Here is a 27,745-nt window from a genome sequence, read left to right on the forward strand (position 1 = left end):
TAGATAGATTACGGCTGGAATATTTTGAAATATTAAAACAAGAACATGATGATTTCCCATATGGTCTAGATTCTGAGCTTAAACTGCGCAAGGCAACTAGAAATGGAAATCCTGTTGTTACTAAACTCGCCCAAGATGTCCATACATTACTTTCTGTAATAGAAGGTAGCGAAGACTACAGCATTCTGAAACAAATGATAAGTAGCGGTAAATCACGGAAATCATCTGTGAATGTAACAGAACCAAAAGTCGTTCAACATCAGCAGAATTTGCACAATTGTCAATGCAGTGCAGAAATCAATGTTCTTAAAGATATCGTTTGTTCTCTTTAGGCCGGTTTTCTGTTACTTGAACAATCATTATTTGCAAGTGATACATTAAGACAAGAACAAATGAAAGTGGTAATGTCCACATTAGACAGTATCAAACTGGATATAGCAGAATGCGGTATTGCCTTAAAGACTGTGACCACAAAAACACACATATGCGTCACTGAATTAGGTTGTACACTACAAATGATATGGATCTTGTAGAGGAACGCATCAGGAAGTTGGAGACGTGGAAGATAGAGTGATCAGCTTGAATCTTTCTTAGACAGTAATTGTATTGTATCTGTTGAAAAAGTAAGCACTGGATCATCTTATGATCCCGATTGCAATGAGACTTACAGTGAAGGGCTTGACAGAGAGTCAAAATATGATAACTGTCAAGTTGACAGACAACCTGCTTTAACAGAGTTACAGACATACCAAATGAAAAATAACGGTGATTTGATTAATGGTGAACAATCTAGAGATTCTTTATTGCAGCAGCGTAACGTATCAATGAATGATGAAAATCTACAGGTTGAAGTGAATACATTGACTCGTGTAAATGAAAGAACGATGTATCAGTGTTAACGAAATTTATGCTCACGCGAGGATCAGACTTTGGCTACAAAACAATCGTTGTTTGATACACAGACTACAATGGGCGCGGAACCGCAATGTATTCCGGTACGGGTAACCTACAGAACGGAATTTTACAATTATAACAAGGAAAATGCTAAAACTGATAATGGTTTTCATTTCAGAAAAAGGAAACGTTCACAGTATTTTTGTCTTTTGGGATTTAGTATGAATGCCAATTTAGATAAGTTGGCTGCTGCAATTAATCGACGTGGTCCACGTGTCACTGGTATTCGGGCTTTCCCAGCGCGTAGGAACCCGTCAAAAGCGGTGATTCGTCTTATACTCGACGCTGACGATAATTGTGGTCTTGTACTAAATGAAAAGTTTTGGCCAGAACACGTTTCATGTAGACGCTGGAAATCACGCCGCGCAAATAGCAGAAATAAGAATGTAGCCACACATCGTTATGCAAATAAAACGAGTTACCCATCATTTAGTGACTACAATAAATTTGATCCACTAATTGAACAAGTAGATTAAATAGGCGGTATGGTTTTATGATACTGTAACGGTTTAAACACAATGTATTAAAAACATTTGATGGAATTAACATTAATGACCTGGAATTTGACCGGCATTATGTCGTCTGCTTCCTACTTGAGTGAACTATTAAGGTTGAGAAATATTACCATTGTAGGCCTTTCAGAACACTGGCTCTTTCCGCATAATCTTTACTTTTTCGACAGTGTATGTAGTAATTATAATTATCATGCAGTTTGTGATAAAGACCTTTTTACCCCTACTCAGCGCAAAGTAGGGAAAGGTGGCGTGGCCATTATGTGGAAAAAGTCGATAGACTATTATGTTTCACCATTGAACTTAGACGAAGATCATATCGTAGGGATTCAGTATCAATATTCCGAAAACGAATATATTTATATATTTCAGGTGTACCTACCATGTACAAACTATTCAAATAACATATTCTATGAGTATATTGATAAACTTTTTGATTTGTATAACACTTATTCTGTTAGAGGTACTGTCATCTTTTTAGGGGACTTTAACAGCAAAATTGTTGAACCATGTGTAAGACAGAGAGATAAGATGTTTTACAGATTTTTATCAAACTGCAATTTAATTGCAATCAATACACTTCCAACATGTAGGGGTGAAAATTATACTTATGCATCTTACGACAAACTGTACAGGTCAATAATAGACTATATATGTGTACCGTCAGAGGTTGTAGACTTGTTTTATTATTGTGAAATTTTAGACGATAACTGTTTAAATGTGTCCTCGACATAGGCCTATTGTTTGTAGTATGCAGTTTGTATATAGACATTGATATTTTAGTACCTAATTCTGAGAGCGCACAATTCATTGGCAAAAAGTGTCGCATAGCCATATTTTATCATATAATAATATTTCAATGTGATAAAAACATTCAAGAATGGGCCACTGCAGATTTATCAAACACTTATAGAATTGACTATGCCTATGATCAATCGCACAAATTTTGGTTGATGCTGTAAATGTAGCTTTTCCTATGAAAAAATTAAAAGTTACTTGAAACCATATTGGTCTGTTGATTATCGAACGTAACACAAGGAAATGTTGTCATATCGGGAAATGTGGTGTCGTGCAGGACGGCCACGCGACTCAAATAATTCATTTTACCGCCAATATAAAGATGCCAAAGCAATATTCAGGCGTACGCACCGTAGGGCAGCTGAAAATCATTTAGCAAATTTAAATGAAAAATTAGCGAAACGGCTGAGGTAGATTCAGGTCAGTTTTGGAAACTTGTATCCTCAAGAAGGAAATCATCATCGAAAATGGGTGCAGGTATAAAATTTGGTGATGTTGTGTGCGGATCAGAAGTTGCTGGCCAAAAACTGGGCAAATACTTCCAGTCATTGTACGAGCCATCTGTGACCACAAATTATGACGAAAACTTTAATCAAAAGTTATTATACAACTGAAGAACAGTTAACAGTATGTGCACTGACAGTAATGTAACAGTTAATCCTACTCTTTGAAGAATACTATTAAATCCTTGCCTAAAGGGAAGGCAAGTGGGGCTGATAAGATTTATTATGAACATTTGATTTACTCAGCCGATGTTATTGCCGTTATCCTCGCAAACTTATTTACATATATGTTACGTGTAGGATATGTGCCAGACGCCATGAAAAGAGGGACAATTATCACTCTGTACAAAGGTGGTAAGAAACGCAAAGAGGACCCTGACAGTTATAGGGCTATTACACTGTCGTCCGTTATTTTAAAAATGTTTGAAGTAGTCCTGTTAGATCGATGTAAGGAAACTATTAGTTTATCACTGAATCCCCAACAAGGAGGCTTTCGTGAGAAGTTAGGAGTTCTAATGACATCTTTTGTTCTTCAAGAGTGTATTCATTATTAATGATGGCTCGAAACTGTTTGTATGCTACCTTGACGGTAAAAAAGGCCTTCGACAATGTATGGCATCTGGACTGTTATTGAAGCTGTATGAACTTGGCATCGATGATACTTCATTGATAGCTTTCAAAGAATTGTATAGAGGCGCTTCAAGTTGTGTAAAGAGCAGAGGTGGATTTACGTCTGAACCCTTCCCTGTTCGTCAAGGTACGCCCCAGGGACGTAAAAGTTTCGCCGATATGTTATCTTGTTTATACAATGAACTGATTAACAATTGCAAACGAGTGGTTGTGGAATCTGTATTTGTAATACAATTGTTTCAATCGCCAACAGTAGCAGACGACATGTACTTGTTTCTTTTTCAAGTCAGATTTGAACAAATGTTGAAGATATGTCACGAGTACTCTCTACGTTGGCGATATCAGTATAATGCAAACAAGTGCGGAGTAATAATATTCAATGACAAAAGAAAACCGCTAACGCCACGAACCTACCATTTCCATAGGTAAAGATCTTATCAAAATAGTCCCGTCATACACACACCTTGGTATCACAATGGATAAGGACCTATCATCACACCAGTTGGTAATGGAGTCATGTGACAAATTGAGAGGTACTTTTCTATCCATTTGTAATAGTGGGTTTCACCCAAGTACAATGCATCCACTGACACTTAAGACCATCTACAATTCCGTAATTTTTGCCAAAAGCCCTGTTACGGCAGTGAACTTTGTGGAAAATTCTCCAAAACGGATTTACTTGCCTTGGAAAGGTCACACCGTTTTTTGTTTAAGTCAACCCAACTTTGAAATGTAACTCTAGCACGACTTTGCAATATCTGCGATAAATTTGAATTCTGTGGAAGCAATCATTGATAAAAGAAAACTGACATTCTTTGACAGTTATGTAGACTCCCATGTAAATACCTTGCTAAAGAGTTGTTTGTAAACAGACTATTTAGGTATTTGAGTTTAGACAAACAAATGAAAGGTTTTATTCCTGATGCTTACCAGCTAATACATAAATACAATCTACAGACTGTCCTAGAAAAGTTTATGTCTACGGGCACATTTCCATCTCGGTACGCTGGAAAATATGTTAAATACACAGGTGTTTTGCGCAAGAAGAGCTGTCATAATAAACACATTAGACAACGTTCTTTGTTTTGGGATCTAAATGATCTATTAAAGGTGAATAAATGCTGTAGCCTGTGGGAATTATCAAAAAATGTGCCAAAGTTAGCCCCCTTGTGTAGAACTCTAGTAGCAGCTATTAGCCAGTGGCTTTCTAGGAAATATTTGATAGTATGTAAAGTCTGCAAAAACCATGTTGAAGATGAACTAGAACACTTAATATGTCACTGTCATTTGAATCGACAAGAGAAGTTATGGAAGGCAGTGCTTCTTGATTGTGGTTTTGCTGGAATGATTGAACTTATGAGATTAAGACCAAATGATCAGTGTGCGCTCCTTTTGAAATAGGCCTCTGTATGTAATGGTTATAACCTAGGAAACTATAATGTTGCAAAAAACCTCTGTAAAATATTGAAATTGTAATTAATACATATCAAAAATAACGACCTCTATCTATTTAAAGATAGTTTACAGGTGTATCAGACTACAAGTATGTATTTTAAAATGATGCCACTAAAATAAAAATGTAATAAGATAAACATGCTCCAGTTATAGTCCCATATGTCATTCTTGGTAAGTCACAGCTCAAGATTGACTATATATGGTATTTTTTGTTGCTATTGCTGCTATTTCCACATTCTGCGTTAACTGCACGTCTCTCTTATCATTTCGTTTCGGATAAGGTGGACTTGGTTCGATATTTACAACGCATGTATAAGAGATGTGTAATTAATTCAGGCATTGTACTAATGTATGGTTGGAATAATTTAGAAAATAATATTTGTTCCATTTCTCTTATAATAATGAGTGACATATTGAGTTTGTATATGATTATATAAACGAATTTGATGAATGTATATATGTACATATAATTCTTGTAATGTATATATTTGTATACATGTTGTGCTCTCCACAATTGGGGGAAATAAAGATATCTATCTATCTAGTTGGGAAGGAAATAGATACCCGAAAATAATTGATTTGTCTGTACTTTTTTTCTGAAAATTCAGGGCAATTTTACTGTTTACTTTTGTGGTTTATGAAAGTCACACACTGCATACAAAAGTTTGACTCATTTGAAGTATTAATGAGATAGTTGAATTGACTTGATGACAAAAATCAAACTTTTTAATATGACTTTTCTCCTTGAACTTTTGTCTTGGTGTTTTTACATAATTCCTTATTATAACAAAGTCGTGTAGTTGAGGTATGTTTACAATATTCCGCAGTTTTTTAAATTTCAATTTCTTATACATGTATGTGAATTATAAATATTAAAATGTAGGTTAAATGTATTGTAACTATTACTTTATTCGAATGTACTTTTTACTAAATTACTCATTTAATTTCAATACAGTCTGTTAGAGTACCCCTCGTAGTACTTAGTGACATTAGATTACTTTTATATGTTTTATAATAGTAAGACTGAGTAAAGCATTTTTGTAACTTAACGTATGTAATGGTAGAGCTCCCTGTTGAAAGAGGTAATTTTTATTTATATGAGCTCATAAAAATTCTCAACATGATTTGCAGAAGACCTTTCCAAGTCCTCTAAAATCCAGTATTGAAAACGGCAGCGCGTAAAGCACGGCGTTTAGCCAAGATATGGTATAAGTGGGGAAGGCTTTGAGAATTTTAATTAATTTTAAGCTTATGCTCAAAATATACATATTTTCTTCAGGTAAACTTTAAAGCCTATAACATTTTGAAATGAACTGGATAAAGGGTACTTATTGACATAGTCTTATTTGAACAGAGTTTAAGATTTATTTTAAGTCGCGTAAACGGATGACAAAATGAACTGACGTTGATGAAACGACGCAGTTTGTAGTAGGGGATTTGTCATTTTATTGAAAACCAGAGATATCCAGTTTTGACTAAATCATAGCAGTGAATAGCATTTAAAAAATATGATGTACCAAATTGCTGTAGGCAGGTATAATTTGTTTTAATTGTTCTTAATGTCAGTGTCTAGTCTAAATAATGAGACCTCGGGCAGACCGATTTTACATTTTGATATTTTACGTTGTCTACCTAGAGGTCTCAACCAGAAACAATCAAAACTGTGGTGGAAACTGTGATCAATTGAAATTACGATTTATCAGTAGTCACGATTTTTCCTTAGCCCTAACTGCTTACCTGTTGTTTTAAGTCATAAATAGTAAATAAAAAACATAAGAGCAGGACACATTTATCAAGAATTTCTGTTGAAAAAAATTTAAACCCCTAACGTTTCAATCTTCTTCATGTAATGGCGGTCGGAGGCGTGACCAATGAAAACGCTGCGTGTAGTAATGTGTTTACCAGTGATCGGCCATTTTCCAATATGTAGTACACTCGCGTTAAACCTTGGCATTTTTTTAACTGCCATAGTTTGAATTTTTCTCAAGAAATCTTGGTAATATATACATCATTGAAAAGGAAAAATTACAGGCTTTTTATGTATGTATTTCTTTTTTTTTATCCGTTGCATTATTATAACATAATTCCCGCCCAACGGATTCCATTGGGTGTTACCTACGCAAAGAAGAGGACAGTGCTATCACATTCTTTACCTTTTCTGGTTTGTACTCGGAGGCGGATATCGACAAGTCAAAATAATATAACGATATTCAACTCTTGAGTACAATTATTTGGATTACGGCAGTGTCTAGCTGTTGGGTAGCCTCACACTTTTATCTTGTATTTTAGCCATCTGGTCACCAGATGCCTAGCCTAAACCACAAGGTTTTTCTTGGCTTCTGGTAATGAATTTAGTTCTGAATAGTTTAACAAATTAATTTGATTTATCAGCATAGCTCAGTAGGGAGAGCGTTGGTCTACTGATCACGGGGTGGCGAGTTCTATCCCTGGGAGGAGTGTAGGTTCTCCATGACAGTTTGATAAAAGACATTGCATCTGAAATCATTTGTCCTCCACCTCTGATAATTCATGTGGGGAAGTTGGCAGTTACTTGCGGAGTACAGGTTTGTATTGGCACATCTTTGAACTCATTCCAGCTTATCAATATCTCGTAAGTATAGGTCCTATATGGTACATCTGACTTGAGTGTTGACTGAACTTACAATAAGTAATCCATCTTCCTGCATGACGGTGGGCAGGGCTTCAAATTGCGCCTCAAGAATCCAATTGTAGAACTGGCTTTACTGCTAATCTTTGTGATGTTGCTGCTGAACCTGAGGTTTTCTGTGAATGTAACATCTAGATAGGGATTCTCATCTACATGTTGTAGAATGGGGCACGGTGTCCAATGCCTTAATAAAGAAAAACTCTAGTATGATCATGTCAACTTGAAATCCTGCATCCTATATACAAATACTAGTCTGAGTTGAAACCTATGTCAATAGATTTTTTTTATTGTTTCTCAACAGGTAGAGTTGGAAATATGACAAATTTAATAATGGCAAAAGGATTTAAATGTAGAAATAAATTATCTGACTCGTTTGTAAAGTGAATGTTTTTAAAAAACTGACATAACATTTATACAAGTAATTAGTAGAAGAAATATTTGTTCACACAATACACAATTTTTATACCCCCGTCTCTGAAAGAGTGGGGCGTATTATGTGAACACCCATGGCGAGTGGGCTGGCGGTCGGCGTCCAAAAGCATGTCCGCTCTCTAAGTCAAACAGTTTTCATCCAGTCTTCACCAAACTTGGTGACAATGTTTTTGTGCATATTATCTCAGCCAAATTCAATAACCAGCAAAATCGCCGCAGGCACTCGAGTTATGGCCCTTGAATTACTCGAAATCTGCAAATTTAGCATTGTCCGCCCTCTAAGTCAAACAGTTTTCTTCCAATTTGGCAGGGCTAGACACTAACCATTTTGGGTCACTGGTCCGAAGAGCAGTTTCCACTAACTTTTTAAATGAAACAGTTACTGGTCCTCCAAATATTTCACTGGTCCTTGTTGCTTTTCACTGGCCTCGGACCAGCGGACCAGTGTTAGTGTCGAGTCCTGCCAATCTTGACCAAACTTGGTGACAATGTTTGTAGGCATAATATCTCGGCCAAGTTCGATATTACCAGCAAAATCGCCCCAGGCAGTCTTGGATTATGGCCTTTGAATTACTCGAAAAACTGCGAATTTAGCTTTGTCCACTCTCTAAGTCAAACAGTTTTCATCTGATCTTCCACAAACTTGCAGATAATGTTTGTTGGCATAATATCTCAGCCAAGTTCGATAACCAGGCAAATCGCCCAATGCACTCCTGGATTATGGCCCTTGAATTAGGCCAAGTTGGATGATGGGCGTATTTTGTGACAGTCTGCCACTCTTGTTCAATAATATAAATAATGTCTTGATATGACATAGCTGGAGAGATATATTGAATATTGATTTAGTGCTGCTTTTCAGTCTGTATCATGTTTGTCAGCGCAACACTTCTGGAAGGATGTACAATTAACTTCACAAAAGTGATCATTGCCAAGTCTTGTGTTCATATCTTCTGCATTTTTCGATTCTGTCTATCAGTCCGTATGTCTGAAACCATATCTGTGACTTGGTGTGGAGTATTCAAATATAACATGGTTGAAATGTTAACTGATGAAGGGACATGCCACCCTGCAAGTTTCAGATAGGCTGCTTCAGGAAAACGAGATTTATGGCCCTTTGTACTTACATGAATATTCTTGTTCCATTTTCTGCCCGTCCAAAGTCATATTTCGGACATTATTTGAAGGATTTCAATAAATCATATTAATGATATTAATTGTAATAAGGAAATGTGGGCTTGCAAAATTCAGTGAAATTGCTTCAGGAACACATGAGTTATGGCCCTTGGTACTTGCATAATGCTTTCTATATAGGACATTTTTTTGCAAATTTAATGTCATTTTAAATTGTGACCAAGCTAAGGTCAAGGTCGCTTTTAGCAAAATAATAAATTGTTCCTGCTAGGAATAGGGTAGTACGTACAAACTTGGAATTTAGGGAGCTTTTATGGAGGCCATAGATTTAAGATTGGTATTAGATGTACTTGAGTTGCTTAGGTCAAGGTCAAAATCATTGTTACTGAAAATATGGGGCCTCTGTGGCCGAGTGGTTAAGGTTGTTGACGTCAAATCACTTGCTCCTCACCAATGTAGGTTCAAGCCTCACTTGGGGCATTGAATTCTTCATGTGAGGAAGCCAGTCAACTGGGTTACGGAAAGACGGTGGTTCTACTTAGGTGCCGGCCTGTGCACCTGTGGTCTTCCTCCACTATCGAAAGCTTGAAAGTCGCAATCTGACCCGAATTGTGTCAGTGCTATGTTAAACCCAACAGACAAACTAAAAAATAGAAATGTGGTTTTCTTAAGATAACTTCAATTAGGAATGAGGTTAGCAGGTTAAACCTGGTAGAAAGGTAGATTCATAGAGACCAATGTTTTTTTTATTATTTCAGTTAGCTTGGGGTCACTGTCATTCTTACTAATATAGAAAAATGGTTTTCAATCAATAAATTAGAATGGGTTACTTTCAAAAGGAATGAAATTCAATTGCATTAAAGTACTTCTTCAAGGGTGAAACCTTTATCCCATTCGGTGGGTGATATCAAGTCACTGAATTTGCTTGGTTTTTTATCAACTATTCTGGCTGTCATTTTACATGAATTTATGCAAGCTTAGCTGGAATCAGCTGTTGGTATCCTGTGACAGTGATTGTGTTTTTAGTTAGATTATAATTGTATTCGCCCATTCATCGGCATCGGCGTCTCAATATTGTTTAACAAGTTTTTGTATGACAGTTGGTATCATTCCTAGTACCCATAAATGGGAACAGATTGAAACACACATGTTCACTGTGTTGAGCTGACCTGCACTGCATAGGTGCCATAACTTTATTTTGCATTACAAAATTTTGTCCCTTTTTATACGCCCGTTTGAAAAACGGGACGTATTATGGGAATGCCCCTGGCGGGTGGGCGGGCGGGCGGCGTCCACAGACTTTGTCCGGAGCATATCTTCTACATGCATGAAGGGATTTTGATGAAACTTGGCACAGTTGTTTACCATCACGAGACGGAGTGTCATGCGCAAAAACCAGGTCCCTAGGTCTAAGGTCAAGGTCACACTTAGAGGTCAAAGGTCAAATTCAAGAATGTCTTTGTCTGGAGCATATCTTCTTCATGCATAGAGGGATTTTGATGAAAGTTGGCACAATTGTTCATCATCAATGGAAGGAGTGTCATGCGCAAGAACCAGGTCCCTAGGTCTAAGGTCAAGGTCACACTTAGAGGTCAAAGGATACAAGTATGAAAACTTTGTCCGCAGCATTTCTTCTTCATGCATAGAGGGATTTTAATATAACTTGGCACAAATGTTCACCATCATGAGGCGGAGTGTCATGCACAAGAACCAGGTCTCTAGGTCTAAGGTCAAGGTCACACTTAGAGGTCAAAGGATACAAGAATGAAAACCTTGTCCGGAGCATTTCTTCTTCATGCATAGAGGGATTTTGATATAACTTGGCACAAATGTTCACCACCACGAGACGTAGTGTCATGCGCAAGAACCCGGTCCCTAGGTCTAAGGTCAAGGTCACACTTAGAGGCCAAAGGTCAGATACAAGAATGACTTTGTCCGAAGCATTTCTTCATGCATGGAGGGATTTTGATGTAACTTGACACAATTATACACAATCATGAGATGAAGTGTCATGCGCAGTTCCCTTCTTTAGAATTACTTCCCTTTGTTGTTACTATAAATAGCTTATATTGTAACTTTTTCATTACTAGTCGTAGGGAAAATCAAGACCACTTTTCTGTAGTACAACATGCATGCTACATCCAATTTTGAGGTGTATTTTGACCAGTCTCTACCTGGTAAAGATTTTTATGAGGACTTACAATTTTTTTTTTTTTTTTTTTTTTTTTTAAGATTAACTTCCCTTAGTTGTTACTATAAATAACTTATATTGTAACTTTTTTATAATTGACCGTAGGGAAAAACCAAGACCACTTTTCTGTGGTACAACATAGATGTTACTTTCCAATTTTAGGTTTATTTTAAGGTATCTCTACCTGGTAAGGAGTTTTTTTGTGGACTTAGAAAAACAAAACACTTACAGTTATTACTATACAACCACAAAATTAAAATTCCATTTGCAAATACAGGTGCTAGAGTAAAGAAATTTGCTGTGACGGGCGTATATTGTGACATTCTTGCACTCTTGTTTGACTTGTAATCATTTATTGAACTTTTAGTGACAAGACTGTTGCTGTCCGCTGACAGCTCTTGTTCAGAAATACAGTCGAATACCGTTACCTCGATATTCAAGGGACTGTAAAAATTGCATCGACGTATCCGAAGTTCGACGTAACGATATCGACTATCTGGGACTACTTTGTACTTGTGTCGGACGTCTATATTGTCATAATATCCAATGCATTTTCAAAGGGTTTGAAAGGGGAAAGAAATAATAATATAAAACGTAAATACGATTTTAATTTTATTGACAAATAAAACACCCTATTTAAATAGTACATACACAGTCACATACAACTTTTTAATTTTTCAAAAATACGTGTAAACCTTCGCATTTTTATTCCTTCCCTAAACAAATCTGAATGTAGCAGTAATGTTCCTAGATGAATAGTCATTTTGACTGTGCATCGATAACGAAAATTTGCCAGTTAAATACGCATATTATTACTCAACCATAAATGGCAGATCTTTTAGTTGTTATATTGGAAAACAGCTTGCCCGTTTTATAAGATAATTATTGGGAATTAAATGCAAACTTCCTGACAATTAAATTGAATTGAAATATTGAATAAAAACACACAATCTAACTTGATTATGATTAATACATCGCCGGACAACAATAGGTTGATTTTCACACCTTACAAATCACATAGATATTTTTGACAAGCTGTGATATCGACGAAACCAGGTGTAAAAACAGTACAGGTAAGTTGACGGGACTGAAAAATCTCATCGAGCTAAACAAAATATCGAGCTAATCATATCGAGGTAATGATAAATAATTACATTGAAATATATAGGGAAAAATCGGGACCGACTAAAACACATCGTGCTAACCGGAGTATCGAGCTAACCGATATCGAGGTAACGATATTCAACTGTACTTTATATTAGAAAAGTGTATTACTTAAAAGCTCATTGTCATGATGTGTTTTAAATGGTATGGTAATTATGCCATAGGTTTAAGAGTTTTTTTGAATATGTAAAACAGCATTTTTGGGGGAAACTTTTTGTTGAGAATTTGAGATAGGCATGGGGCTCAGTTTTGGTTCTATGTCCGTTGTTGTGAGTTGTTGGTCATGCTTCTTGTGTCATCAACAGTTGAACTGTAACACACTGACAGAGGACAAAAAATTCCACTCGTCTGCTTGTATTGACAAGTAGAAACAGCCCGAGGATTAGTGGAATTTTAGCTCAACTACTGAAAGAATAGGTAGAGCTATTGGACTCAACTGTGTGTCAGTGACAGGTCTTTGTTTTCAGGTAGAAATCAGTAATGGAATGAATTTACTAATTAATTAGAACATAATGACTGAAATATTCACAATGCCTCAGTATCATAGTTTATTGGCTGTTTATTACTGATGCTGCGTGTATCAAGCATCCAAAATGAAACAGGAAGTGAGTCTGTACTTGCAGGTGCTAGTCTGTTGCTATGATGCATATTTTAGTCAGTCATCACAGTTTTTTGCAGTATTCAATACACTGTACATGATATTGTATGTGTCTTCTGCAAAAAATTTCAGACATGTACCTGAAAATTGCAGGCTTAAGTGGACTCTGTTGCATAACGAGTAACAATTGTAAGTCACTAAACCTGCAAGACAACTTGCTAATTATGGTCTGCTGGATGTAACAATTGGTCCAATCTTAATGAAGTAAAATGTTGAAAGTAGTGTAATACAGCTAGTTGTCTGTGCGTATTTGTAGAAAGAACTGGAATTATAATAGTGTTATCATAACTGTAATAGTGATAAAGCTTAAATTCCTTTTTGTTTTTCAGGTGACACTATACAAGATCGAAATATAGAGCAATGGCTTTGAACAAGTATATGCATCCAAGAAACATTTACAAAACAAGGAAACCAGACTTTAAAGCCCTGTCTTCAAAATATGATTACTTCAATGAAAAAGTAAAAGTGAATGCATCTGGTAAAGTGATCCTAGATTTCAAGGACCCTGCTGCTCTTAGGGCCCTTTTTAGGGCCCTCTTGGAAGATGATTTTGGACTTGCTGTGACAGTTCCACTGGACAGACTTATACCTACAGTTCCACAGAGAGTAAACTATATTCTTTGGCTGGAAGATATCATTGGGAAGGAAAATGGAGCAAAAGGAATTGATATAGGTAAATGATGAGTACTTACATTTAAGTTATAACTGTCCTTTAAAATAAAGTTGAAACTCATTTTCAACCATCTCATAGTGTTTTTTTTTTGCAAAGCAACAAGATAATAAAGCAAAAAGATTATAATTATGTTATGGAAACCTATGAGAATTAGTTGTTTTTACTATTTTTCCATTCAAAATTTAAAACGGTAACATTGTACCAGACGTAAACTGTCTTAATTATAAAGCTTTATATTTAATCATTGTGAAGAACATATTCCTACATGGTGTATTTGTCAAGAATGCAGGAAACATTTTTATTACTGCGGCAGCCAGGGTTAAATTCCCAACTTGGGCATGATTTTTTCTTGATTTGGCATTTTTAAGATAGTTTAGAAACTGAACCTCATGTTCTTATGTTCATAATTTTACGGAACTTCAATTCTAAAGAAAGATCGTTATGATGAAGATCTGTCCAGTCCCTTTAAGCCAAACGTTTGTTGAAACAAGTCATCTGGTTGGTTCAAATTTATAAAAGTAGATTGGTGGAAATAAAAATAGCAATATTAGAAATCTAATTATACAGAAAGATGAATTTAATTGGTTGCCATCAGATCTAACATTTAGTAAGATCAAGTACTTTAGTCAGATTGAGATGTCCAAATGTTCATTTATTGTTTTTTTACTGTCAAGTTATTGTATTATATGTTTTGATTTAAGGAACAGGATCAAGCTGTATCTATCCGCTGTTGGGATGTAGACTGAACCAGTGGCAGTTCCTGGCATCTGAAATAGACGATCAGAACATGTACTTCGCCAACAAGAATGTAGCTAGTAACAAAATGGAGGATAAAATTACAAGTATGTAAGTCTAAATACATAGTTTCCTAATGTTTTTTTGTTAAAAATTCATAATCTGGTGCCTTACAGTCGCCCTTGTTTGTCGGTCCTTCTGTCCGAATTTGTGTCTTGCATTGCTAAAGAAGTATTAAATATTTTAATTCATTTTCTAATGTGGCTAGTTTTCCTTGTACAGCTATGTGGAAAACTGAAAATCTTCTCTCCAAATGCTTGTTCTAACTATTTCAAACTCGTGGCCCTCTTCTTATTGTTGTCTTCTTTTTTAGCTCGACTATTCGAAGAATAGTCTAGCTATTCTACTCACCCTGGCGTCGGCGTCGGCGTCACACCTTGGTTAAGTTTTTGCATGCAAGTACATACAGCTATCATTTAAAGGCATATAGCTTTGAAACTTATTTATTCTTTTTCTAGGCCAATTACCAACCTCACTGGGTCAAGTTCCATAACTCTAACATGTATTTTGAGCAAATTATGCCCCCTTTTGGACTTAAAAAATTCTGGTTAAAGTTTTACATGCAAGTTACTATCTCCAAAACTAATGCAGATATTGAATTGAAACTTCACATGTGTCTTCGGGGTTATAAAACTAGTTGATAGCACCAAGTCCCATAACTCTGACCTTCATTTTGGCCAAATTATGCCCCCTTTTGTACTTAATAAATTTTGGTTAAAGTTTTGCGTGCAAGTACATACAGCTATTACTAAAAGGCATATAGATTTGAAACTTATTTTTTCTTTTTCTAGATCAATTACCTACCTCACTGGGTCAAGTCCCATAACTCTGACATGTATTTTGGCCAAATTATGCCCCCTTTTGGACTTAGAAAATTCTGGTTAAAGTTTTGCGTGCAAGTACATACAGCTATTACTAAAAGGCATATTGATTTGAAACTTATTTTTTCTTTTTCTAGATCAATTACCTACCTCACTGGGTCAAGTCCCTTAACTCTGACATGTATTTTGAGCAAACTATGCCCCCTTTTGGACTTAGAAAATCCTGGTTAAAGTTTTACATGCAAGTTACTATCTCCAAAACTAATGCAAATATTAAATTGAAACTTCACATGTGTCTTCGGAGTTATAAAACTAGTTGATAGAATCAAGTCCCATAATTCTGACATGTATTTTGGGCAAATTATGCCCCCTTTTGGACTTAGAAAATCCTGGTTAAAGTTTTGCGTGCAAATACATACAGCTATTACCAAAAGGCATATAGCTTTGAAACTTATTTATTCTTTTTCTAGGTCAGTTACCAACCTCACTGGGTCAAGTTCCATAACTCTTAACATGTATTTTGAGCAAATTATGCCCCCTTTTGGACTTAGAAAATTCTGGTTGAAGTTTAACATGCAAGTTACTATCTCCAAAACTAATGCAGATATGGAATTGAAACTTAACATGTTTCTTCGGGGTTATTAAACTAGTTGATAGTGTCAAGTCCCATAACTCTGATATGCATTTTGGTCAAATTATGTCCCGTTTCGAACTTAAAACTCTTTTGATATTTAACATTTTGGGTAATAATTTCCTGCTTCTGTGACAATATTTCGAATAGTCGAGATTGGCTGTCTTACGGACAGCTCTTGTTTGCTATAATATTTATGATGTTATTTAAGGACTACAGGTTGGTCAGTGTGTTGTTAATGTTATGTATCTGATGAATATATTTTTATTCCAGTAAAGAAAGTAACAGAGGACACTCTACTGATAGGGCTAGTTGATGAAAATGAGATATATGACTTCAGTATGTGCAATCCTCCATTCTACTCAGATCATCTTGAGGCACAGGGTATAACATCCGCGCGGAATGACGACAGGTCAGAATCGTCGTCCATATCTACAGCAAGTGAGGCGGAGAGTATCGCATGGGGTGGAGAAGTTAGATTTGTAACACAGATGATTGAAGAATCCCTCATACTGAAAAATAAAATCAGGTAGTTTATGGTCATACTGCAGATTTTCTACTTTATATTCGCATCAATTTTATTAGTTAATAGCTGAAGATAGATAAAGCTTTAATATATTGCTTTGCCGTATATTGGACTAGTCTTCAAGTGCCTTAAAGTCTGTTTCAGAAATAATAGTTCTGCCTTGTCTGCCCTCTAAGTCAAACAGTTTTCATCTGACGAGCGTACTTTTTGAAGTATGGCACTCTTGTTACATTGGTAATATTATATCTGAAGTAAATCAGAACATAAATTAAGCCTTTATTTTTTCTTCCGCAGAGTTTATACGAGCTTACTGGGTAAAAAGATGAGTTTGTCCCTGCTGAAGGATGTGCTGCAAAGGAAAAAGGTAATTTTCATATTGATTTAAGACAAAAATGATGGAAGGTTAAAGGGATATACAGGTGATCACTAATGGAGGTTAAAGGGATCAGTAGAGGAGGTTAAAGTGATATGCAGACTGAATAGTGAATGAAAATTAAAAAACTAGTGCAGAAACTGTATTTCTAGCATTGTGCCTTAACAGCTTGAATTCACAGTTTTTATGAATTTGCCTATCCTGATCTGCTGCTTTTGAAAACTGCTGTAAAATATTATGTTTTTGGGCCTCCCCCCATGAGTGGTGGGGGCATATAGATTTGGTCTTGTCCGTGCATCCGTCCCTCCGTCCGTCCGAAGTTCGTGACATGCCTAGCTCAAAAAGTATTTGATATAAATTCATGAAACCTTGCATGAGTCTTTATCATGATATGAACTTGCGCACCTCCTATTTTTCGTCTGGCTCCGCCCCCTATTTTTAGAGTTATGGCCCCTGAAATAGTCAAAAATGCACATTATCACTTTGTGACGCACCTAGCTCAAAAACTATTTTATATAGATTCATGAAACCTTGCATGTGTATTAATCATGATATGAACTTGCGCACCTCTTATTTTTCATTTGGGTCTGCCCACTATTTTTAGAGTTATGGCCCCTGAAATAGTCAAAAATGCATATTTTCACCTTGTGACACGCCTAGCTCAAAAACTATTTAATATAGATTCATGAAACCTTGCATGTGTATTAATCATGATAAGAACTTGCGCACTTCCTATTTTTCATTTGGGTCCGCCCCCTATTTTCAGAGTTATGGCCCCTGAAATAATCAAAAATGTACATTTTCACCTTGTGACACGCCTAGCTCAAAAAGTATTTCATATAAATTGATGAAACCTTGCATGATTCTTTATAATGATATGATCTTGCGCACCTCCTATTTTTCATTTGGGTCCGCCCCCTATTTTCAGAGTTATGGCCCCTGAAATAGTCAAAAATGCACATTTTCACCTTGTGACACGCCTAGCTCAAAAAGTATTTCATATAAATTCATGAAACCTTGCATGAGTCTTTATCATGATATGAACTTGCGCACCTCCTATTTTTCGTCTGGCTCCGCCTCCTATTTTTAGAGTTATGGCCCCTGAAATAGTCAAAAATGCACATTATCACCTTGTGACGCGCCTAGCTCAAAAACTATTTGATATAGATTCATGAAACCTTGCATGTGTATTAATCATGATAAGAACTTGCGCACTTCCTGTTTTTCTTTGGGTCTGCCCCCTATTTTTAGCTCACCTGAGCACGAAGTGCTCAAAGGTGAGCTTTAGTGATCACCCTGTGTCCGGCGTCCGTCGTCGTCCGTCGTCCGTCCGTCCGTCCGTCCGTCCGTCGTCAACAATTTGACTGTTAACACTCTAGAGGTCACATTTTTGACCCAATCTTAATGAAACTTGGTCAGAATGTTACCCTCAATAAAATCTTGGACGAGTTCGATATTGGGTCATCTGGGATCAAAAACTAGGTCATCAGGTCAAATCAAAGGAAAAGCTTGTTAACACTCTAGAGGTCACATTTTTGGCCCAGTCTTAATGAAACTTGGTCAGAATGTTACCCTCAATAAAATCTTGGACGAGTTCGATATTGGGTCATCTGGGGTCAAAAACTAGCTCATCAGGTCAAATCAAAGAAAAGCTTGTTAACACTCTAGAGGTCACAATTTTGGCCCAATCTTAATGAAACTTGGTCAGGATGTTACCCTAAATAAAATCTTGGACGAGTTCGATATTGGGTCATCTTGGTTCAAAAACTAGGTCACCAGGTCAAATCAAAGAAAAAGCTTGTTAACACTCTAGAGGTCACATTTTTGGCCCAATCTTAATGAAACTTGGTCAGAATGTTACCCTCAATAAAATCTTGGACGAGTTCGATATTTGGTTATCTGGGTTCATAAACTAGGTCACCAGGTCAAATCAAAGGAAAAGCTTGTTAACACTGTAGAAGCCGCATTTATGACTGTATCTTCATGAAACTTGGTCAGATTGTTAATATTGATGATCTTAAGGTCCAGTTTGAATCTGGGTCATGTAGGATAAAAAACTAGGTCACCAAGCCAAATCAAATGAAAAGCTAGTTTACACTAGAGGCCACATTTATGACCATACCTTAATGAAACTTGGTCAAATCTTGATGATCTATAGCTCAAGTTCAAATCTGGGTTAGGTGGGGTCAAAAACTAGGTCACTAGGTCATATCAAAGGAAAAGCTTGTTAACACTCTCGAGGCCACATTTATGACTATATCTTCATGAAACTTAATCAGAATGTTAAACTTGATGATCTTTAGGGCAATTTTGAATCTGGGTCATGTCGGGTCAAAAACTAGGTCACCGGGTCAAATCAAAGGAAAAGCTAATTAACACTGTAGAGGCCATGTTTATGACCATATCTTAATGAAACTTGGTCAGAATGTTAATCTTGATGATCTTTAGGTCAAGTTTAAATCTGGGTCAGATGGAGTCAAAAACTAGGTCACTAGGTCATATCAAAGGAAAAGCTTTTTAACACTCTAGAGGCCACATTTATAACTATATCTTCATGAAACTTAGTCAGAATGTTAAACTTGATGGTCTTTAGGTCAAGTTCGAATCTTGGTCATGTCGGGTCAAAAACTAGGTCACGGGGGTCAAATAAAAGGAATAGTTAGTTAACACTTTAAGAGGCCACATTTATGACCATATCTTAATGAAACTTGTTCAGAATGTTAATCTTGATGATCTATAGGTCAAGTTTAAATCTGGGTCAGGTGTGTTAAAAAACTAGGTCACTAGGCCAAATCAAAGGAAAAGCTTGTTAAGACTCTAGAGGCCAGATTTATGACTGTATCTTCATGAAACTTAATCAGAATGTTAATCTTGATGATCTTTAGGTCAAGTTCGAATCTGGGTCATGTGGGGGCAAAAACTAGGTCACCGGGTCAAATCAAAGGAAAAGCTAGTTAACACTTTAGAGGCTTCATTTATGACCATATCTTAATGAAACTTGGTCAGAATGTTGATCTTGATGATCTATAGGTCAATAGGTCAGGTGAGCGATACAGGGCCTTCATGGCCCTCTTGTTAGAGTTATGGCCCCTGAAATAGTCAAAAATGCACATTTTCACCTTGTGACACCCCTAGCTAAAAAAGTATTTCATACAAATTGATGAAACCTTGCATGAGTCTATATCAAGATATGAACTTGCATACCTGCTATTTTTCGTCTGGCTATGCCCCCTATTTTTAGAGTTATGGCCCGTGAAATAGTCAAAAATGCACATTTTCACCTTGTGACGCACCTAGCTCAAAAAGTATTTAATATAAATGGTTGAAAACTTGCATAAGTCATTATCATGATATACACTTGCACACCTCTAATTTTTTGGCAGGTTCCACCCCTATTTTTTTAAGTTATGGCCCCTGAAATAGTAAAAAAATGCACTTTTTCACCTAATTATGTGCCTAGTTCAAAAAGTATTAGATGTAAATTCAGGAAACCTTGCAGGAGTCTTTATCATGATGTGGCCTTGCACTCTTGGCATTCTTCTTGAGAATCTTACTCTTATTACAGAGTTATGGCCCTTGAAATAGCCAGAACAATGGATTTTTTGTTTGTGATGCTCATAGCTCAAAAAGTATAGGGCCTAGAATAATGAACCCTTTTCATAAAATGTTTGTTGGGGCTATACCCCATTAAGACTGCAAACATTTGAATTATTGCCCCTTATTTGTTACTAATGTACCTGTGGGGGCACACCCTGTGTCCTACAGACACATTCTAGTTAACAGTGTAAAATAATTTGAGGTTGATGGTCAGAATTTTAAAGATTGGATTTTTTATGCCTCCGAAGGGAGGCATATTAGTTTTCAACTGTCCGACCGTTCGTTCGTCACAATGTTAACTTTTTGCATGAAGGCACTTTACTCGCGAACCACTGCACCCAGGACCTTCAGACTTCACATGCTGATAGTACTTATTGAGTACACGACCCCTACTGACTTTGGGGTCACTAGGTCAAGGTCACCAGGTCAAAGGTCAAGGTGCTGCGGGGGCATTTGTCACCATTAGTGACAGCTCTTGTTATCATATGTTTTCGCATATTAGCATAAGTCATATAGTGAGTTTCATTCTGTTTCTTTTAATTGTCAGAGTAAATTATAAATTTATATCTCGAAAAAGACAACAACACCTTAGTACCCATTTAAAGCATCTCATTCAGTGAAAATTGATAAGAAATATAATATAATAATGACTGAATGTATATTATCTTACACAGATGGGGGAAATTCCAGAAGTATAAGTAGTATTAACCCTTAGCTTGCTAAATTTCTAAAATGGACTGGTCCATCTTTCAATTTGGACAGTACCATTAACTGTTAAAAGGGGTGTTTACCAAAAAATTACTGACTGAATAGCGAACAGTGCAGACCATGAGGCGTAAAAAAAAAAATTGTTTGTTTCCGGTGGCCCGACCTACCCTATTTTTTTACCGCTGACCCTAAATTTTTTTAGCGGTAAAATCGGGCCACATATTTTTGCAAATAAGTATATTATTATTTTTGTAGCTCTTTGCGCGAATGGACTGCTCCACCGATCGGGCGAGTGGTTTTTACGTGGTAACTTTACCAAATTGAGAAATTAATACATCAGGCAAAATTACCTGGATTGACTGGAATTTACCCGCGAATTGCAAAAATATCAAAACGTCATGCTGGTAACTTTCAATTCCACAAACACGTGCGCCCTATCGTAATATCTTATTTACATCGCGGTTACTTTTGACACAATAAACGCGCGTGGTGCATTCATTTTTCAATGTTATCGCTTCAAATTTTCAACACCGCTTGAGAACTAATACAGTTTGAGTTCTATAACAATTTTAATAAGATATCGACAGGAATGTAGGCAAAATTCTTTTAAAACGATCAGATTTTCATATAATGTTTTGTAAAATTTCAAACAGCGCGATCTTGATTATTTACTTCTTTCTTAAAGTAAATAAACGGTACATACTATGGTAGTAAAATTCAGACTATTGACCAGAATGTACAAAAAACACAATTAAAAAATCTTAAATAATGAAAAAGCGGCAGCAATTTAAATACATGGAGTAAAACGATTTTTTGCAAACAGATTTCTGTTAGCACGGCAGAATAGGTTACGTGACCTCGTGAACGTAAATAGAAATGTGGTTTTAAAATAAAGCAGTATGATGTTGTTGCGGATTTTAATAAGTTTTAAATTATTCATAGTACATGTATTTTTTGACACAACACTTTGTTAGATATTCTTTTCAAACAATAATGTAAATTCCTTGAGGGCAAATAGGTCACAGAGGTAGGCTATCCACTATCATCGTTCACGACACATTTACATGTCAGTTTATTCGGGATATTGCACATTCGCTTTTAAAAAAAGATAAAGAAAAAACTTTTTTTTAGATTTCTTCTCAACAATTTAAGGAATCGAGAAAGTACGATCAGACAGTGATGTGTCACATAGCGCGAAAACATGACGTAATGCCATGACAATCTCGGGCAACTATACCGCTTTGATCTCCACTTCAGATGCCATAATAACCGACACACTTCTTTTAGCTCTTTGAGGGGGTGTTAATTGATGATGAAAACAAGGCTAATTACTTAGTTTATCATTAGAATAATTACCGATAATTATTAATGTTTTTTTTTTTACACTTTCAACACGGGTCGACGTCGGGTGGATGATGATGATTGTGTCCATATTTTGGGACACTTTTCAAAATAATTATTTTTCGGGATAACAGATTGCTACAGTCTTCCATTTTTAATTATTTTAGAAATAAGTCCTGTTTCTTTGAGTCATATGAAGTTATGACGTCTATAACATCACAATTTATGTGATAGAATTGGAGGTCCACTAAAGTCTGAGCAGCGCTCCTAGATTTCAGCAGTTGGTGGACCTGCTGAAAAATGTTAAGGTCGAGGCCTGCAGAGTCTTGAAAAGTCAGGTTTTAGATGGGATTTACAGGGTTTTCCCTAGCCCAAAAAAAGGTGGTAAATTTACCACTTTTCGAGGTCCATGTCCCCCTTTTCTTAGCAAAGGGGGGCATGAGTTTTCCCAAAAACACAATTTTTCAAATTAATTAAAAGTTAATTTCAATCAATTTAAACTATTAAAAGCCCAAAAGAGTATCAAAGTATTCATGCAAATCCTAACATGTCCCCCAAAATAGTCTCTTTTTTCCAGAAAAATAAATTTGGGGGGACATCATGTCCCTCAAAATAAATTTCCAAGGGAAAACCCTGGATTTATAGTAGTAAGACGTTGAACAACCACTTGCAGCTTTATTAATTCACAATTTGGGCATACCAGTCAAAACTCCATTGTCTAGCATTTCCAGTTAATCCAGAATTTTAGACTGGGGTAGGGGGTGATGGTATTAATCCCAATGCAGGTCAAAGATGCAAATCATATTCCTGGCCAGTGTGCTTTTACTTGGTTTTAGTTTGAAGTATAAATGTTGGTTGTTGAATAATATTCAGTATTAAAATTATTATTTAAAGAGAGAATCCACAGCAAGATTTCATTCAAGTTTCATGTTTAATCAAATATAAACCATGTTCTCCGCAAGTAATTGCCAACTTCTCCACATGAATTAGTGGCGGACAATGAATGATATAGGACACAACAATCCTATGACCACTTGATCCGTAGATCGACTGCTCTACCTATTGAGCTAATCGGATGGGCTACTCTGGAAATGAAAAAACAACAACAACAAAACACAAACATAAAGCATATATTTATTTCATAATATTTACACAATCAAATGGCATTTTATATTGCTAAAACATCATCAAAGTCATTGTACATTCAGGTGTAAATCAAACATAACAATAGGATGCATGTTTATAAGGTTTATAATCTCCCTGTTTGAAACTAGAATGGTGTTAGGTTTAAAAAAAAAAAAAAAAAAAAAAATGCCTACCTACCTACCCTATTTTTTTTGGCCATGTCACTGGAAACAAACAATTTTTTTTGTTAGGCCTGATCAGACTGCATGGATGTGCAGGCTGATCTTGGTCTGCACTGGTTGCAAAGGCAGAATCACTTGCCATCAGCAGGCTAAGAATTAAACATTTAGTAAGTCAGAGGTTGCAAGTTTTAACAGCTTTTTGTTACAATCACACTTTCCAATATGATAGTAGTCTATGCTTTTCCAAGATAAAGAACAAGGGCATGACTACAAGCTTCCAATATTCTTCTTCCTTGTTGAGTGTGCTAAATAACACTGCAGTGAAACACTCCTCGCTCGAGTATCAACTGCTCGGGCACTTTGGCTCACTCGAGGAATTCATATGGACTACAGTCACTGTTATTACAGTTTCTTTGATTTCATCGCTTGAAATCGTGGATGACTTGAGAATTCTGCTCATATTGCCACTTGGATTAATGTTTTACTGTAGTTTACACTTGTAATGCCTAAACTGAAAACTTCCTTTAGCTTGAGTTTGTTGGTGGATGAAGAGGTCATACAGTTAATAGTTTCAATAACGTGTTAACATACGGTTATGTTTCAGGTTCCTAAGTATGCCTCCACTGAATTTTGTCAGGGCAAGACCATGAGATGGGGAATAGCTTGGACATTTGATGAGACAGTGGAATTTCCGGTAAGCTGAAATATTTTTGAATATGAACATAAGAAAGGAAATGAAATGTGCTTTCTATTTTGCATAAAAATGTCATGGAAGTATAAATTAAATATTAAAGTTTTACCTGCAAGTTGAAGCTGTACTCAAGCAGACTTTATAATGGTACAGCATGTTTATCCAAACTTTGCTTTCATATTTGGCATACTTGTTTACCATCATGACCCCATTCTGTAAACAGGAGCAGACAACTCTATCAAGCATTTTGACTGAATTATGGCCCCTTTTCGACTTAGAATATGCTTATTGTAATGTTAAGGTTGCGTACCACCCCAAATATTTTCAAAGTCTGAGATATTGCTTTGATATTTTGCATACTTATTTACCATCATGACCCCAGTCTGTAAAAAGGAGGAGGCAACTCAATCAAGCATTTTGACTGAATTATGGCCCCTGTTCGACGAAGAATATGCTTATTGTAATCTTAAAGTTTTTCTCATAGCTTATATTATACTATCAAGCACTGAGAATAGACAGCTCTTGTTTCTGTGTGGGTTTTTTGCACCCCCTATGACTGACCAATTTCAAATTTTTGGGGTTTTCTGTGAAAATTGGGGGTGCAGTCATAAAACATGTACACTTTTAATCACAGATATAACCCTTTCTTTAGCTTCAGTTGAAAATAAAATAAAGAAATAAAGTTATTTGAGAGTTAACCTTATCATGCTGGACATGATTGATTCTGGCTTTGCGACCAGTGCAGATGTCATGGTCAGCCTGCACATCCGTGCAGTCTGATCATGACCTGCACTGTTTGCTATTCAGTCAGTATCTTTATGGTATGCACCCCTTTTAACAGTTAAAGATACTGTCCAAATTGAAAGATGGACAAGTTCATTATTGAAATTTTAGCATTTTTATACACCCGTCCCTGAAAGAGCGGGGCGTATTATGTGGACACCCGTGGCGGGCAGTCGGCGTCCAAAAGCATGTCCGCTCTCTAAGTTTGTGGTCATAATATCTCGGCCAAGTGTGATAGCCAGCAAAATCACCTTAGGCACTCTTGGATTTTGGCCCTTGAATTAGGCCAAGCTCGATGGCGGGCATATTTTGTGACAGTCTGCCACTCTTGTTTAATTAATGGATAACGTAGATCTAGTCAAGAAACAGGGAGAGCCAACTGCTTTGAAATTTCTTGGTTCTAACTTTTTGGTGGTTCACTGACACTTGATGTACTAGCATGTTTAGTAGAATCACGCTGCAATGGCGTTGGTGGGCGTGTTTATCTTCCACAGCCTGGTCAGCGTTACTTGCGTTTTTTCAGCCATTTTTTATAAGATAACACCTATTACTGGAATCATTTAAGAGCAAAACAGATATAAATAACGCCATTACTTGAATCATTTTAGAGCAAAACAGAATCACCCGCTCAACTTTTTGACAAGGTACTGAAAAATTAAAGCAGTTCATGCAGAATTCTATGTACGTGCATTGCAGTACAAAAACACTTCACATTACTGTGTTTTGTGTTGTTTTACATACATAATGTACATGAATGGAAACACTGAGATGAATCTGTTCTGACTTTGAAAATGAAATCTCTGTCATTTAACAGCTATCTGTTTAGCTGTCCTGAACTCTGAAAAGTTTTATTTACACATCTGCTCCTCTGAAACTATTTGGTGGAAGTTGATGAAACTTGTCCAGGATGTTCCTTGCACGATCTTTTACCAGAGTTGTTTACATGCAGAAGCAACACCAAATGGGAGAAAAAATAAAAAATCTTCTCCAAAAGTGCAAAGCCCAAAGCTTAGATATTTTGTATACAGTATTGTGTAGTATTCCTGTACCAAATTTATTCAATAATGCCCCAGGGTTCAAAATTGACCCCACCCCCTGGTTCTTTTGTTTTACATGGTCTTAATATAAAAAAGTTAAAAATGTAATGAAAACATGACAGCCTAAGGCTAAGATATTTGGCATCTAGCACGGTTTAGTGGTTTTCTACCAGTTTTCTTCAGATCATGTCAAAATTGGCCCTGCCATAGGTTTCACTGGTTTTACAGAGACTTTTAGAGGTAAAAATTTAAAAATCTTACTGTGTAAAACCGGAAGCCTTCGAGCTTAGATAATTGGCATGTGACTATGTGTAGTAGTCCATTATGAAGTTTGTTCAGATCTTGGCTCTGTGGTCAAAATTGTCTCTGCCTTTAAGGGTCGCTTATCATCCCCTGCCGAAAGTAAATGGAATGTAGGTCTGGTGTTGTTTATATGGCTGTTCGTCCGTTTGTATGTGCATGCATCCGTCCGAAATTGAAAATGCTTATATTTCATTTATTCAAGTATTTTAGCTAGAATCAACCTCGCATAATAAATAATTAGCATATGACCTTTGCTCAAATATAGTATTATCCCCCTTGACCCAGTAAAAGCAGTCTTCCCCTTGTTTTGGTAAAAAGTAGGGATTTTTGACTACGCCCAACTTACCTATCTATAGATCTTCATGAAACTTAACACAAAGTTAATGTAAATCACTGTAGGGCAGTGGTGCATGCTCAAATTACATCAATATCACTTCAGTAACTTCATTGTTATTGCACTATAATTGTTTTACAATCCATAAATTCCAACATAAAGTAATCCATTGATAGGTTCTCATTAAATTTATTATATATATAGGTCACTATAGGGCAGTGGTGCATGCACAACTTTCGTCAGGATCTCTTCAGTAGCTGCAGAGTTATTGCCCTTTGATTGCTTTACAATTCATAAATTCCCACAGCAAAGTAACCCATTGATGGATCTTGATGAAATTTCAAACAACTTATATAGGTCACTGTAGGGCAGTGGTGCACATGCAACTTTGTCAGGATCTTTACTAACTTCAGTTATTGCCTTATTTTTTGTTGCCTTAAGCATGTTTATATAAAAAAAAAAAATCACCCTATACTCAGATCAGTCAGTGAACCAACAGACTATCGCACAGTCCTATTATACATAATTTGTTTATAAATGAAAATTAAATATCTTTTAAAATATAGTCCCCTCATTCAGAAAACAGCCTATTCGGCAGGCATATACATTCACTGAATTTGATTGATATGCCTCCACATTTATGTGGGGAGCCTATAGCATTTCTGCTGTCCATACATTCATATGTCCCAAAATCTTGTGTGTCCAACTCCTCCCACACTTTTAGCCTGA

The 27,745-nt window shown here is 36.3% G+C and overlaps 1 protein-coding gene across 2 annotated transcripts in view; it reads left to right on the forward strand.

Annotated features, from left to right (window-relative positions):
• The first annotated feature begins 6,030 nt into the window (after positions 1–6,030).
• Positions 6,031–27,745, forward strand: part of LOC123533929 (RNA N6-adenosine-methyltransferase mettl16-like) — a 37,979-nt gene continuing 16,264 nt past the window's right edge. Inside the window, exons 1-6 of one of the 2 annotated variants that reach the window (XM_053520191.1) lie at positions 6,031–6,131; positions 13,426–13,769; positions 14,471–14,611; positions 16,290–16,545; positions 16,837–16,906; positions 24,473–24,562. In XM_053520191.1, coding sequence (XP_053376166.1) covers positions 13,457–13,769; positions 14,471–14,611; positions 16,290–16,545; positions 16,837–16,906; positions 24,473–24,562 — 870 coding nt within the window. In that variant the 5' untranslated portion in view covers positions 6,031–6,131; positions 13,426–13,456. Of the gene's footprint in view, positions 6,132–6,191; positions 6,387–13,425; positions 13,770–14,470; positions 14,612–16,289; positions 16,546–16,836; positions 16,907–24,472; positions 24,563–27,745 lie in introns of those variants that run through there. The other variant, XM_053520190.1, reaches the window with a different exon arrangement.

Source organism: Mercenaria mercenaria, chromosome 12 (genome assembly GCF_021730395.1).
Source record: "Mercenaria mercenaria strain notata chromosome 12, MADL_Memer_1, whole genome shotgun sequence".
Classification (NCBI taxonomy): domain Eukaryota; kingdom Metazoa; phylum Mollusca; class Bivalvia; order Venerida; family Veneridae; genus Mercenaria; species Mercenaria mercenaria.